The following is a 13487-nucleotide window of genomic DNA, read 5'->3' on the forward strand; positions in this document are numbered from 1 at the left end:
GTGTCACCCAGGAGCTGCTGGCTCGCACCAAACCTTCCTCCGTCCCACCAAAAAATCCTTGGGGAATTCCCGCTGCAGCTCCCCGTGCCAGGATCTCACTCACAGCCCATCCTGGCCCTGCTATTCCATGAAATCCCAGGTTTTGAGGGATCACTTTGGGCGAGGAGGGAGAGATTCTCCTATGTCCCAACGAGCAGAGATCCCATTCCCAACCCACTCCTGCAACAAGCCAGCAATCCCTCCAGAATCCCGACTGAAATCCTTAAATAACCTCGTTGCAGCCCTGTAAGAGCACAGCTCTGAGACACACAGAGAGAAAAGCAGAAATTCCCAATGCACCTCCAAAAAGTCCCCCAATTTCTCTCACAATTCAGCTCAACTTAAAAATAGTTGCTTTACTCGGAGCTGCCAACTTTCAAGGGGGATGGAAAAGAAAAGGTTTCCATGGGGAGAGAAGAATGATGGCAAAAATCAAAGTCACTCCTTCCATCTGATGCCTCTGGAAAAGCTGAAGGCGCAGGAAGGGCAGAACACGGCAGGGCAAAGCTGGATTTGAAGCAGCTCTTTGGGAGCTCACTTACACCTCCTTTCATCCAAAAAATTCGGGGTTAGGACCCCACCTTGCTGGCCTCTGGATTTTGTCCAGATCCTCTGTTTGAGGCAGTTTTGGGTTCAGCCGGGAGGGTTTGGCAGCAGCGCCAAGGGGAGACCCTCCAATAATTCAGGTTTTCCCCTCTCTCCAGGGCTGTGAAGGGAATCGAGGCAGGGCTCAGCCCCAGCCTGGCTGCCCAGCCATGCCCCAACCTCCTGAGGGGCTGGAATTCCTCTGTGACCTGAGGAAGTGTGGATTTCCCAGCCCTGGATGTGTCAGAGCAGCCTGGGGTAGGGGAAGGTGGAAGGGGGTGGAATGAGAATCCTTAAGGTCCTTTCCAACCCAGCCCATTCCAGGATTCCATGATCCATCCAACAGCAGGAAGATGGAATCTTGAAGAGTTTTCCAGGTCATTCCATGCCTTTTTTGGTTTTTTTTTTTTCCCATTATAATTTGCTGCTGGCGTGTTAACAACCACTGTGGGGGTGAGCCATGCCCTGACCATGCCTGGGCTGAGAGAATGAGTCAGAAATGATATGTAAAAGAAGGAAAAAAAAAAAAAAAAAAAAAAGGAAAAATGGGAAAAAATGGAAGAAAAAAAAAGGGAATAGCTCCATCTGGATTCCCTAAAACTTCCCCATCAAGCTCCAAGAAACCTGGGACAGCAGGGAATGCAGGGACTGGATCATTGCTGGGTTTCTCAGGTCTAAAATTAATGCCAAGAGCCCAACCCAGCAGCACTGGGGGTGAGGGCACAGAGAACTCCACATTTCTCCCACTAGCACTGAGCTGGAAGCTGGAATATTCCTGCCCCATGGGCACCCCAAATTCTCTAAACTCCTCTGGAATTCAGCAACTTCAACCACAATAAACCACATGAGCTGGGCAGAGCCCCCAAATTCACCTTTCCCCGTTGCTGGGGGGTGGCAGAACCCATCCCAGAGGGAGGATCCCAGCCAAAGCCCTTCTCATCCCAAAACCTTCCCCTGCCTCCCCCGAGGAGGAGCCAGCCCGGATCGCAGAACCCTGCGAGCCCCTCGGTGCCGCTGGTGGCCCTGCGGTGACCGCTGGGGACTGTCCGTGCTCAGCCAGCGCTTCCCCGCTCCAAAGGCGGCTCCGGGAGCCAGCGGGGCTGGGGCAGCGCGGTTCGGGCCGGGCCGGGCAGTTCGGGGGTCCCTCTCAGCGGGGAGGGGGGCTCGGTGAGGAATTTTCCAGCTGGGGGTGCAGGAGAGGGTTGGGAGCGTGGGGATGTGGGGCGGAATCCCAGGGTGATGGATTTGCTGCTCTGCTGGGATGGGCAAAATCCACCAGAGCCGGACAGAGGAGAGGGAGGTGGAAACGCCAGGAGTGAGCGCTGAGAGGCAGGAGCAGGACCTGGGGGATGATCCCTGCCTGTCTGCAGGCAATCCGAGCGCGGGCAGCCGGTGATTACCCAGGGATGTAATTACAGGCTCCATCTCCGCGGGCGGAGCCGGAGCTGCCCTGAGAGCTGGGCTCGGGCATTTCCTCCCCTCGGAGCCGCTGACATCTCTGACAGGAGCCTTCGGAAGGATTTTTCACAGACAAATCCCCCTTTTCTCCTGTTTTTCATGCTGGGGGCGCTCAGGTGTGTCCTCACCCCGGGAAGGGGAACCCCAAATCCTGGGATGAGCCAGGAGCCATCCCAGCTCCAGCAGCATCCCACGATCCAGCAGCTCCACAATCCCACCGGAGCCCAGCGGGGTCCAAAGGATGGGAAATGGATTTGTAGAGGATTTTTAAAGCTCCATAGAAGGTTCACATTTGTTTGTAAACATCGAGATAAGAAATGTTGACTTAGAGATGCCATAGAACAGGATAGATGTTGTTAAGAGAGAAATGGAACTAGGAACAAGTTTTAAAGGATGGTCTTGTAAAGAAGACTAAATACTTTAGAAAAATAATATTATGAAAGGTGCAGGACCTACAAGGGGTAATTTTAGATGATTTCCTTTAAGGCATTAAGAGCTTGGAAAGTTCTCTACAAACCTGTTTCCCACAGAGCCGGATCCAGGATTTATCCAGGGAGCTCAGGGGGCCAAAAGCACCAGGAGCAAAGACAGCAGCAGCACAGCCCAAACCAGGCCTAAGAGCCTGGGCTGGGCTTAAATTGATCTGCTGGGCCTTGGGCAGGGCTGGGGGCTGCCAGGTGAGGCTCAGCAGGGCGATGAAGGTTTTTTATCAAGGGGGCTGCTCCACACCAGTGCCCAGCCTGGAAAACCCAAAGGAAAATCTGCCTCTCCCAGTTTGGGGTTGGGGATCCTGGAGGTGTTTTCCAGCCTTGACAATTCCGTGATTCCAGGTCCTGCCCATCCCTGATGCCCGTCCCACACTCTGTGTCCAAATGATTTTAATGCTGCTCACATCCAGTTTCTTATCTCAAAACCCTGACAAGGATTTATCTCTGGGTTTCAGCAGCTGCCAGGGGTTGGGGTGTGCTGGGTGACCTGAACCCTTTGGAGAGCCGGGAATTTGTTCTAAATCCTCCAACTCCCGGAGTCGGGGACCTCATGCAGAGCTAATCCAGCCCACTCCCATCCTCGCCCTTCAGGTGCAGCAGGAAAACACAAAAGAGCTGCTCAAACCCTCAGGGAATTGCTGACAAATGGGAATTTTTTAAACGGGATTTTTTTTCCCAGCCGAAAAGTTCCCAGTTGGACCCAGAGCCCTGCCAGGGTTTTTCCAGCAGGAGACAGAAAAGTTCCCTGCTGGAAAAGAAAGAGAAAGATGGAGAAAAAAGGAAGAGAAAGGCAGGGAATTTTTCCTTTTGCTGTACTCACATGGCAAAATTCCTGTCGAGGAAGCACCTGTTCCTCAGCAGCCCTGCCCAGAGCTGGACCCCGACGATGCCGAAGATGAAGAAGACGAAGAAGCAGAGGAGGAGGACGTTGCCCAACATGGGCAGAGTGTCCAGCAGCAGCGTGACCAGGATCCTCATACCTGGGGAGGGGGAAACCACTGAGCATGGGGGAAAACACCATTCCCACCTCGGATGTGCAGCCAGGGCAGGAAAATCGGGATTTGGCGTTTTCCCCCAAATCCTGAGGCTGGAGAGGGAGGTGAAAACACCAAAGGCTTGGCGGGAAGTGAGAACAAACAGGGATCTCCAGAGGGTGGATCTGAGGATGGGATTTCCAGGTGTTTTCTGTGGATTCAGGGACACACGAGCTGCAAGACAATTTCTCCCAGAGAAACCTCGTTCTCCAGAGAAATTGTAAAAATCTGGATTTGTAAACGTGGCAAGCTCCTCTTGTGAATCCCAGAAATTGTTCTCTTCCTGCACCTCCCCCTGTGGATTTGCCAGGGGAAATCCCAGGGAGCCAAATCCCAGGGAGCCAATGCCATGGTCCCGGCAGCCAGGGATTCCCGGCTAATTAATAATTAGGGATGAATAATGACCTCTGCAGCCAGAGCCTTGCTGGACCTCGGCTCTGGCAGAATTCCAGAATTCCAGAATTCCAGAATTCCAGCCACCCCCATCCCTGTCCCTGCTGTCCCAGGGCCACCCCGAGGGGAGGGATGGAGCAAATTCCATCCTCTGGAGCTGCAGGAAAAGGGGGATGGAATTCCCGGTGTTCATTCCCACAGAATCACGGAATGCCCCGAGTGGGAAGGGAACACCAGGATCAGCAAATCCAGCTCCTGGCCCTGCCCAGTGCAGCCACCCCTCGGAGCAATCCCACATTTTCCTGGCAAATCCATCTTTGGAAAAGGAAAGTCTCGCTCAATCCCCACTGGAAAGACGATGCTGGGATTTTCCTGGGTTTTTTTCCCCCCTCTCTCACTGATATCCTCCCTTTTTTTCCAAAAATGGGTAAAATTCCTCTCCCTTGTGCCAGATAATTTTTTTCTGCTCAGCTGCTTTTGGTGTTTGGGGTTGTTGGGTGGCAACATCCCAGAGACCAAATCCAGCTGCTCCCCAGCCACTCCGGGCTCTCCTTGGAATGTCGGGGAAAAGAGCATCCAAATTCCAGAGGGAAACTTTCCAGGAGCCCCAAATTCCAGAGAGAAACTTCCCTGGAGCCCAAAATTCCAGAGGGAAACTTCCCTGGAGCCCCAAATCCCAGAGGGAAACTTCCCTGGATTTCCAAATCCCAGATGGAAACTTCCCTGGGTCTCCAAATTCCAGAGGGGAACTTCCCTGGAGCCCTAAGTCCCAGAGAGAAACTTTCCTGGAGCCACAAATTCCAGAGGAAAACTTCCCTGGAGCCCCAAATCCCAGAGGGAAACTTCCCTGGATCTCCAAATCCCAGAGGGAAACTTCCCTGGATCTCCAAATTCCAGAGGGAAACTTTCCTGGATCTCAAAATTCCAGAGGGAAACTTCGTGTTGTGCTCTCCAAAACCCTGGCAACAAAACCTCGTTAGGAAAACGAAGCTCCAAAGGGTTCCAGGGCCCCTTTTGGCCTCCCTCTCTTTTTTTGGGGGGTCTTGTTTTTAACCAAGGACCTTGCTGATTTTATTTCCCTGTTTTCCAGAAAAAAAATCCCGTGGAATTGGGAATGATGAGAGAAATTCCCTGGGTGTAAAAATCCATCTGTTCCCTCCCATTTTCCTCGTAGGGGCCGGAATTCAGCCCCTTCTGGGGGAGGTTTTTTGCCATCCCTGGATGTGCTGAATCCAGGGATGTGGGGCAGAACAGGAAACATCCCCATTTTTAAATTTATTTTCCAGGATCCCTGTGATTTCCATCCAACGCTGCAGCATTTTGATGGCAGAGGATTTGTGTTGGGAAGGGATGGAATTGCTGTGGAATGAGCACCTTGCTCAGCAGCTGGCAGATTCCAGCAGGGAATTATTCCAGCGTGGTGCCTCACGTTTAAAATCGGATTTCGAAGCCAAGCAGCTGAAGCCACTTGAAAATGGATTCAGGAGCCACTTGAACCTCCCGTGGAGGCTGATCCCGGTTTGGTTTCCCGTGGAGCAAACCCCCCGTGGGGTTTCAGCTGCAAGGGAAGCTCCTGAGCTGCTAATCCCAAACACAAACTCACGGAGAGACCTTAAATCGCTGAGGAGCGAAAACAAACCCAGCAGGGCCCCAAGATCCCTCTTGGAAATGACCTTTTCCCTTCCCTTGTTTACTCCACACCAGGAGCAGAGTTGTTTTCCTTAGAAAAGTCACAAAATCCTTGGAAAACAGCTCCGAGGGTCAATTCCCTGCTCCCCTGCCCTTTGCTGGCACCAATTATGATAATGAAGGTCTCTAACTCGCCGTTAAAAATGAAATTAATTCATTTCCTCTCGTTAGCTGCACAAAGCAGCCAGCCAGGTGTAGGAGGGGTTATTCCCATGGATTTCCAGCCTCCCCAGACCGAGCTCAGAAATTGGGGTGAATTATTCCCATGGTTTTCCAGTTTTTCCTGGACTGAGCTCAGAAATACAGATTGGGGAACGGTTATTCCCATGGATTTCCAGTTTTCCCAGGCTGAGCTCAGAAATCCAGGTATGTGAGGGCATTATTCCCATGGATCCCCTCCTTTTCCCAGACATCCAGATGTGTTGAGGAGTTCTCCCCGTGGATCCCCCCTTTTCCCAGACTGAGCTCAGAAATCCCGGTATCTGAGGGGGTTTTACCCATGGATTTCCAGTTTTCCCAGACCTCCAGGTGTGTGTGGGGGGTCATTCCCAGGGCTCCCCCCTTTTCCAGACCTCCAGGTGTGTGTCTGTGGGTCACTCCCATGGATTTCCCTTTTCCCAGACCTCCAGGTGTCTGTTAGGGGGTCACTCCCATGGATTTCCAGTTTTCCCAGATCTCCAGGTGCATGTGGGGGTCATTCCCATGGATCCCCCCTTTTCCCAGACCTCCAGGTCTGTTAGGGGTCATTCCTATGGATTTCCCTTTTCCCAGACCTCCAGGTCTGTTAGGGGGTCATTCCCAGAGCTCCCCCCTTTTCCAGACCTCCAGGTGTCTGTTAGGGTGTCACTCCCATGGATTTTCAGTTTTCCCAGACCTCCAGGTGTGTGTTGGGGGTCATTCCCAGGGCTCCCCCCTTTTCCAGACCTCCAGGTGCCTGTTAAGGGGTCATTCCTATGGATTTCCCTTTTCCCAGACCTCCAGGTGTCTGTTAGGGTGTCACTCCCATGGATCCCCCTCTCCCAGGTCAGTGTCACTCACTTGGGACCCTGTTGATGGCGCGCAGCGGCCGCAGGACGCGCACGGTGCGGATGGCCGAGAGGCTGACGTTGTGTCCATCCAGGGAATATTCCATCATCCTGCAGGGAAAGCAGCACAGGGGTCGGGATGGGCACCCCGAGCCTCCCCTGGGAGTGGGGGGCAGGAAAACTTCACTGCCTGCACGCCCAGGGGGTTCAATTCACCCATCCGGTGCTTCCAGCTCCTCCTGTGGATGCAATTCCAGGCACCTGGAAGTGTCCAAGGCCAGGTTGGGGTTTGGGGCAAGCAGGGATTGTGGAAGTTTTCCCTGCTCATGGCAGGGGTGGGATTTAAGGGATTTAAGCTTTAAGGTCCCTTCCAGCCTTTGCTGCTGGCACAGGGAATGTTCTGGAATGCAGGATTTTCCTTCCAGGATGTGAAACCTCCAAGGAAGCCGGAGAGGGGAACTCCAGCAGGAATTGCGGTGACGGGACAAGGGGGAATGGGTTCGCACTGAAAGAGAGGAAATTTGGATGGGATTTTGGGAAGGAATTCCTGCCTGGGAGGGTGGGGAGGGCCTGGCACAGATTCCCAGAGAAGCTGTGGCTGCCCCTGGATCCCTGGAAGTGTCCAAGGCCAGGCTGGACAGGGCTTGGAGCAACCTGGGATAATGAAAGGTGTCCCTGCCTGTGAGATGATCTTTAAGGTCCCTTCCAACCCAACCCATTCCCTGATTCCCTGATTCCATGATTCCCTGATTCTGTGATTCCGTGATTCCCTGATTCCCTGACTCTCCAGGACAAGGAGCTGCTCCCCAGCTTTTCTCTCCTCCCAGGACCCAAACCTGAACACCCAAACCAACAAAAAAATGCACAAATCATTTGCATTCCATTTGATTACTAAGAATAATTAACATTTTCTCCTTGATTCTTCCTCCCCATTCCCCCTGAACATTTTGGAAGGGTTGGCACTCAGCAGATGATTCCCTAAATGGAAAATGGGAGGCACCAAGCTTTGGGATGTCTTGTGCCATCAACAGCTCCCAAACCTTCAAACCCAAAACTCATCCTGGGAGCCGGGAAGGTCTCCAGGACTGGCTGCTCCAGGGTGCTGTTATCAGATTCCACCTGTAAATCCTGAATCCCTTGGAAATGCCCCACAGAAACCTGCTGGGGCTGGGAATTTGGGATGGACGAGCACTCGGTGGGTGACTCCCTACCCTGAACAAACAAGAGGCATGAGGCTTTGGATGTTTTCTGCCATCAGCAGCTCCCAAACCTTCAGCTGTCAAATCCCAATCCTGTCCTGGGAGCCAGGAATGTCTCCAGGGACTGGATGCAGCAGGAGCCTCTGGATCCCGGCTCTCCTGAACACCACCCCTGCCGCTGGGAAACGCTTTCAGCTCAGCTGCTGGGCACACAGGGAGGCCACCAGCTCCACCGGGCTTGAAACGTTCCAGGGAACATTTCTGGGGCGAGGAAAACATGAAAGGAGTGTGGGAGCTGGAGGAGCTGCAGACACGGCTGTGCTGCAGGCAGGAGCTGTGTTTGTTTTGTAGCTTCCCTGCTCCCTTTGGAGCTGCTGCTGAGGCAAACCAGCTCCTCTGAGGAGGCGGAGCGGGGCAAACAAAGCTCTGCTGATCGCTTGTTTCCCTTCTTGTCACAGAAAAAACCACCTCGGAGTAACTTCAGCACATCCCCTCTCTGGAAAAAGCAGCTTTGTTATTCCAGGGGTGAATTCCCTGCTGAGCTCCAGTTTGGGGAGCACACGCTGGGGTGAGGGGTGGTGCTGGTGGATCCCAACCCTTGGCACAGCTTCTCCTTCCCCAGGGTCGCTCCCAGCTCCAGCCTCTCTTCAGAGAGATGGGAAATCACAGCCCAGGTATGGCTGAGATCCACCAAAACCTTCTGGAGAGAGCCCAGGGAAAGAGGGAAATCATAACCCAGGGAAGGAGGGAAATCATCTCCCAGGGAAAGAGGGAAATCACATCCCAGGTATGGCTCAGAGCCACCAAAACCTTCTGGAGAGAGCCCAGGGAAGGAGAGAAATCATAACCCAGGGAAGGAGGGAAATCATAGCCCAGGTATGGCTGAGATCAACCAAAACCTTCTGGAAAGAACCCAGGATCAGCCAGGGAAGGAGTGAAATCATAGCCCAGGGAAAGAGGGAAATCACATCCCAGGTATGGCTCAGAGCCACCAAAACCTTCTGGAGATGGCCCAGGATCAGACAGGGAAAATGGGAAACCACATCCCAGATGTGGCTTAAACCCACCAAAACCTTCTGGAAAGAGCCCAGGGAAGGAGGGAAATCATATCCCAGGGAAGGAGGGAAATCCTAGCCCAGGTATGGCTCAGATCCACCAAAACCTTCTGGAGAGAGCCCAGGAAAAGAGGGAAATCATATCCCAGGGAAGGAGGGAAATTATATCCCAGGTATGGCTCAAATGCACCAAAACCTTCTGGAAAGAGGCCAGGATCAGCCAGGGAATGGTTTTTCCTTCCTCTCATCTCCATCCTGAGTGCTGCCACACCTGCAGCGGGGTCTGCTGCTGTTTTCCTCCTCCTCAAATGTATTCCAGCCATGGAATGTGGGGGAAAAACTTTGGGAAATTCCCAAATGGCCTCACCAGCCACTTCCCCTCATTCCAGCACCAAAATTCCATTCCTGAGGATGGGCAGAGGGCTCAGCCCTGCTGCCCCCATGGGATCCCCCAGTCCTGGGGTTGGGGAATTCTGAGGATCTGGGGATTTTCTGCTCATCCTCGGGGGAGCTCATCCCGCACAGCCAATGTGGAAAAACCCCCTCAGCTCCTGGATCAGGATCCTCATCCCGAGTTTTCCCTGCTCTTCCCGTACCCCTCCTCCCTTAAACACTGCAACAGCTTTACAGGAAATCATAATTAAAGAAAAAATATGCTTATAGGAAAACATAATTAAGGAAAAATAATTAATAATAAGGGGTTTTTTTCTTTTTCACTGTCCCTGATGTTCGTTCTCGGGCTGGAACTGCACCGGAGCTCCGCTCAGGAGAGCTCATGTTTTATTCACAGCACTAAAACCGTTCCTAATTGTATTCCAGACAAATAACACGGCGCACAACAAAACCCCATTAGTGCAGGGAGGATGGCACAGCACTAATGGAAAGGGAAAAATGCCCCAACATATTCCAAGGATGTTTTAATTAACCCCGGGCTGGTCATTAGAATGGCAGGAGTGCAGAAGTCAGGCAGTAATTAAAGCTTTCCATCCCTTCCCAGGACGGACTGAGCAGGTGGGAGAGCCTGGGCTTTCCAAAGCCCTTTATTTATCGGGAATAAAAAACAGCTTTGAGCTTTGCCAAGCTTTTACTCCACTCGGATATTCCCCGTGGGGGTGAGGGAAGCGGTGTCAAAAGCAGCGGGCTCATCCTCGGAGCTGTTTATTCACACATCCTGCACGATCCAGCAGCTGGGGGAGACGGGATGAAGCTGTAAACTGGGAGGAGTTGGGAATTTGGGTGAAAAGCTCCCAGGCAGCGTTTCCCACTGAGATTTCAACCTTCTTAACGGGGTTTTTGGGCTGCCTTCTCCTGGTTTGTCCCCTCCCTGCCTCACTCTGCTGGTGCCACGGGGCAGGAGCGGGGCTGAGATGGGTTTTTTGGGGAGGCACAACAGCACTGGGACACTCTGGATCAGCTCAGGATGCACTGGGACACTCTGGATCAGCTCAGGATGAACTGGGACACTCTGGATCAGCTCAGGATGCACTGGGACACTCTGGATCAGCTCAGGATGAACTGGGGCACTCTGGATCAGCTCAGGATGCACTGGGGCACTCTGGATCAGCTCAGGATGAACTGGGACACTCTGGATCAGCTCAGGATGCACTGGGACACTCTGGATCAGCTCAGGATGAACTGGGGCACTCTGGATCAGCTCAGGATGAACTGGGGCACTCTGGATCAGCTCAGGATGCACTGGGACACTCTGGATCAGCTCAGGATGCACTGGGACACTCTGGATCAGCTCAGGATGTGTCAGGATTAAAGGATTGCTCCAAACCCCCCACAGCTCTGCCTGACACTCACAGCCCACCCCCAAACTCAGCGTGGTTCAAAAAATCAGATTTGGGAGATCCTTTCCCCCCGGGGCGTTCTGAGATCCAGCCGGGACAAGGCTTGGATTTGTCTCCCGGGTTTTCCTGCCCCGGGGATGAAGGTTTGAGGTGCTCACTGACCCTGCCATGACGATGAAGAAGTCCAGGCGGTTCCAGGTGTCCCCCAGGTAACACTTCTGCCCGAAGATGCCCAGGGCCACCATCTTGATGACCATTTCCACGGCAAAGAAGGCGAAAATGAAGTCGTCAAATGCCTGGAGAGCAGGAAAAGCGGATTTCGGTCAGCCCTGCTCTGCTCAGGGAGGGGAGGGAGGGACCTGAGCGCTCCCACCGCGGGGATATTCCGTGTTCCTGTCACCAAAGTGCCACCTACCAAGCCCAAACCCCGACCTGCAGGGTGCTGGCACGCCCTGGCACCGCTCCTGGCTCATTCCAGGCCTTGGGAATGCCCCCAGCTTTTGTTCACCCCCTGATGAGACACGAGGGTGTCACAGGGCTGGAGCCAGGCTGGGAATGTTCACCTGGAGAGGGGAAGGCTCCAGGGAATCCTCAGAGCCCCTTCCAGGACCCAAAGGGGCTCCAGGAGAGCTGGAGAGGGATTTTTCCTAATGAACCAACTTTCCCTTAACGAACTACACCAAAATTCTGCTCCATAATTTCAGTTCATTTAATTACTGACATCCAAACGTGAAGCTCGGGCTTTTCCACCTCACGTTCCAGCTTCCAACCCCTCCTGCAGTGGAGGGATATTGGGGATTTTCCCAGCCCTTTCCTGCCTAAAACCATCAAGGAATTCCCAAGGCCAGGCTGGACAGGGGAGGTGTGGGCAGGGATGGAGCTGGGTGAGCTTTAAGGTCCCTTCCAAGCAGTTTGGGGTTCCATGGAGGGTCCCCGTGCTGCTGGAACATTCCAGAGCCCGCGGTGGCTCCGTGGGGGATGCGGGGTGGGTGTGACACCCTGGGAATGAGGGACACCATTCCCAGTAAAGGAGCCGCCCACACAGCAGCTGGCCCGGGATGTGCTTCCCAAGCCTGACATCCCCTGAGCTCAGCGTGCCCAGCGGGGCTGGGGGCTCTGGGCTGGGGAGAATTCCCAAATCCGCTTCTCCCAGCGCACTGAGGAGAGCAGGGATGGGCTCATCCCGCACTTTTTCCTCCTGGAGAAGGGAACGGAGTGGCCGAGGCAGTTCCTGGTGGCAATCCCAGCAGGGGCTGTCTGGGGTGGAACTGATGGAGTGGGAGGGAGAATCCCCCCATGGCCATGGAATCCTGGAGTTGTTGGGGTTGGAAAGGACCTTAGAGCTCATCCAGGGCCACCCTGCCACCGGGGGACACCTTCCACTGTCCCAGGCTGCTCCCAGCCCTGTCCAGCCTGGCCTGGGACCCCTCCAGGGATGGGAGTCTGGGAGTTCTGTGGTGCCCGAGGAATCCAGTGGGATTTGGCTTTGGGCTTCTGAGCCCCCTGCCCTTGTTAGGGATGGAGAGGAAGGCTCTGGTTGGGACAGACCCAAATCAGCCTCCAGGCCTCACCCCAGGCTGATCCCACGGCTTTTTGGAAAGCCCATTCCTGTGGGAAAGCTTTTCCCGGGGAAAAGGGACAGGACGGGGCTCCCACCTCGCAGAGCCCCCTCCCAGCCCATCCCGGGGCCCAGGGGTGCTCACCTCCAGGATGGTGCAGCGCTCGGACTGGCACTCCACGTCCTCGCAGGGCTGGAACATGCCCAGGGTGACGCAGTTGAGCAGGATCACCAGCATGCTGACGTGCTCGAACCAGGTGCCACCGCGTTAAGGACAGGCAGCTGCGGCAGGGGACACCCGGTGGCACAGCCACGCCCTCCCCCCGCCCAAGCCCCTTCTCCCGGGCTGTTCCCAGCCCCAAATCCCGAGTTTTAGCAGGGAATCACCCACGGCAAGAGAGCGATGGGAGGGCACCACCAGCAGGACAGTGCCCGGCTCCCTGCTCCAATCCTGCTCTGCTCGTTTCCCTCTGGAGTGGTGGGAATGAGGATCTCTCATCCCAACCCCATTCCTGCACCTCCAGGAATGACAGATTCCATTCTGAGAGCCTCATCCTGATGGGAATGAGGACCCCTCATCCCAACCCCATTCCCACATCTCCAGGAATGAGAGATTCCACTCTGAGGTCCACATCCTGATGGGAATGAGGTTCCCTCATCCCAATCCCATTCCCACATATCAGGAAGAGACAGATTCCACTCTGGGAACCTCATCCTGATGGGAATGAGGATGCCTCATCCCAACCCATTCCTGCTTCTCCAGGAATGAGAGATTCCACTCTGAGATCCACATCCTGATGGGAATGAGGATCCCTCATCCCAGTCCCATTCCCACATTTCCAGGAATGACAGAACCCACTCTGAGATCCACATCCGGATGGGATTGAGGATCCCACATCCCAACCCCATTCCCACATTTCCAGGAATGACAGATTCCACATCCTGCTGGACAAAGACAGAACACCAGCCAAGCTGGTGGGGCCAAGGATGGGAATGTTGGGATTCAGGATCCCAAGGGCAGGAAAAGAAGGAAAGGGCTCCTGGTTCAGTCTCCAAAATTCCCCCATATTCCTCACAGGATGCTCCAGTGCTCAATTAACTGATAATTAATTGATCCGAGTAGGAAGTGGTGATTTGCATCAGTGCAAAACAGGCCCGGAGTTGCTGTTTG

At 54.0% G+C, this 13487-nt stretch overlaps 1 protein-coding gene across 2 annotated transcripts in view; it reads right to left on the minus strand.

Moving 5' to 3' along the window:
* Positions 1-13487, minus strand: part of CACNA1H (calcium voltage-gated channel subunit alpha1 H) — a 151408-nt gene that overhangs the window by 100244 nt on the left and 37677 nt on the right. For both annotated transcript variants that reach the window (XM_063414045.1, XM_063414046.1), the window contains exons 3-6: positions 12462-12573; positions 10921-11054; positions 6725-6822; positions 3391-3550 (exon numbers count right to left, since the gene is read on the minus strand). In XM_063414045.1, coding sequence (XP_063270115.1) covers positions 3391-3550; positions 6725-6822; positions 10921-11054; positions 12462-12573 — 504 coding nt within the window. The remainder of the gene's footprint in view (positions 1-3390; positions 3551-6724; positions 6823-10920; positions 11055-12461; positions 12574-13487) is intronic.

The sequence above is a fragment of the Prinia subflava genome, chromosome 17 (assembly GCF_021018805.1).
Source record: "Prinia subflava isolate CZ2003 ecotype Zambia chromosome 17, Cam_Psub_1.2, whole genome shotgun sequence".
Classification (NCBI taxonomy): Eukaryota; Metazoa; Chordata; class Aves; order Passeriformes; family Cisticolidae; genus Prinia; species Prinia subflava.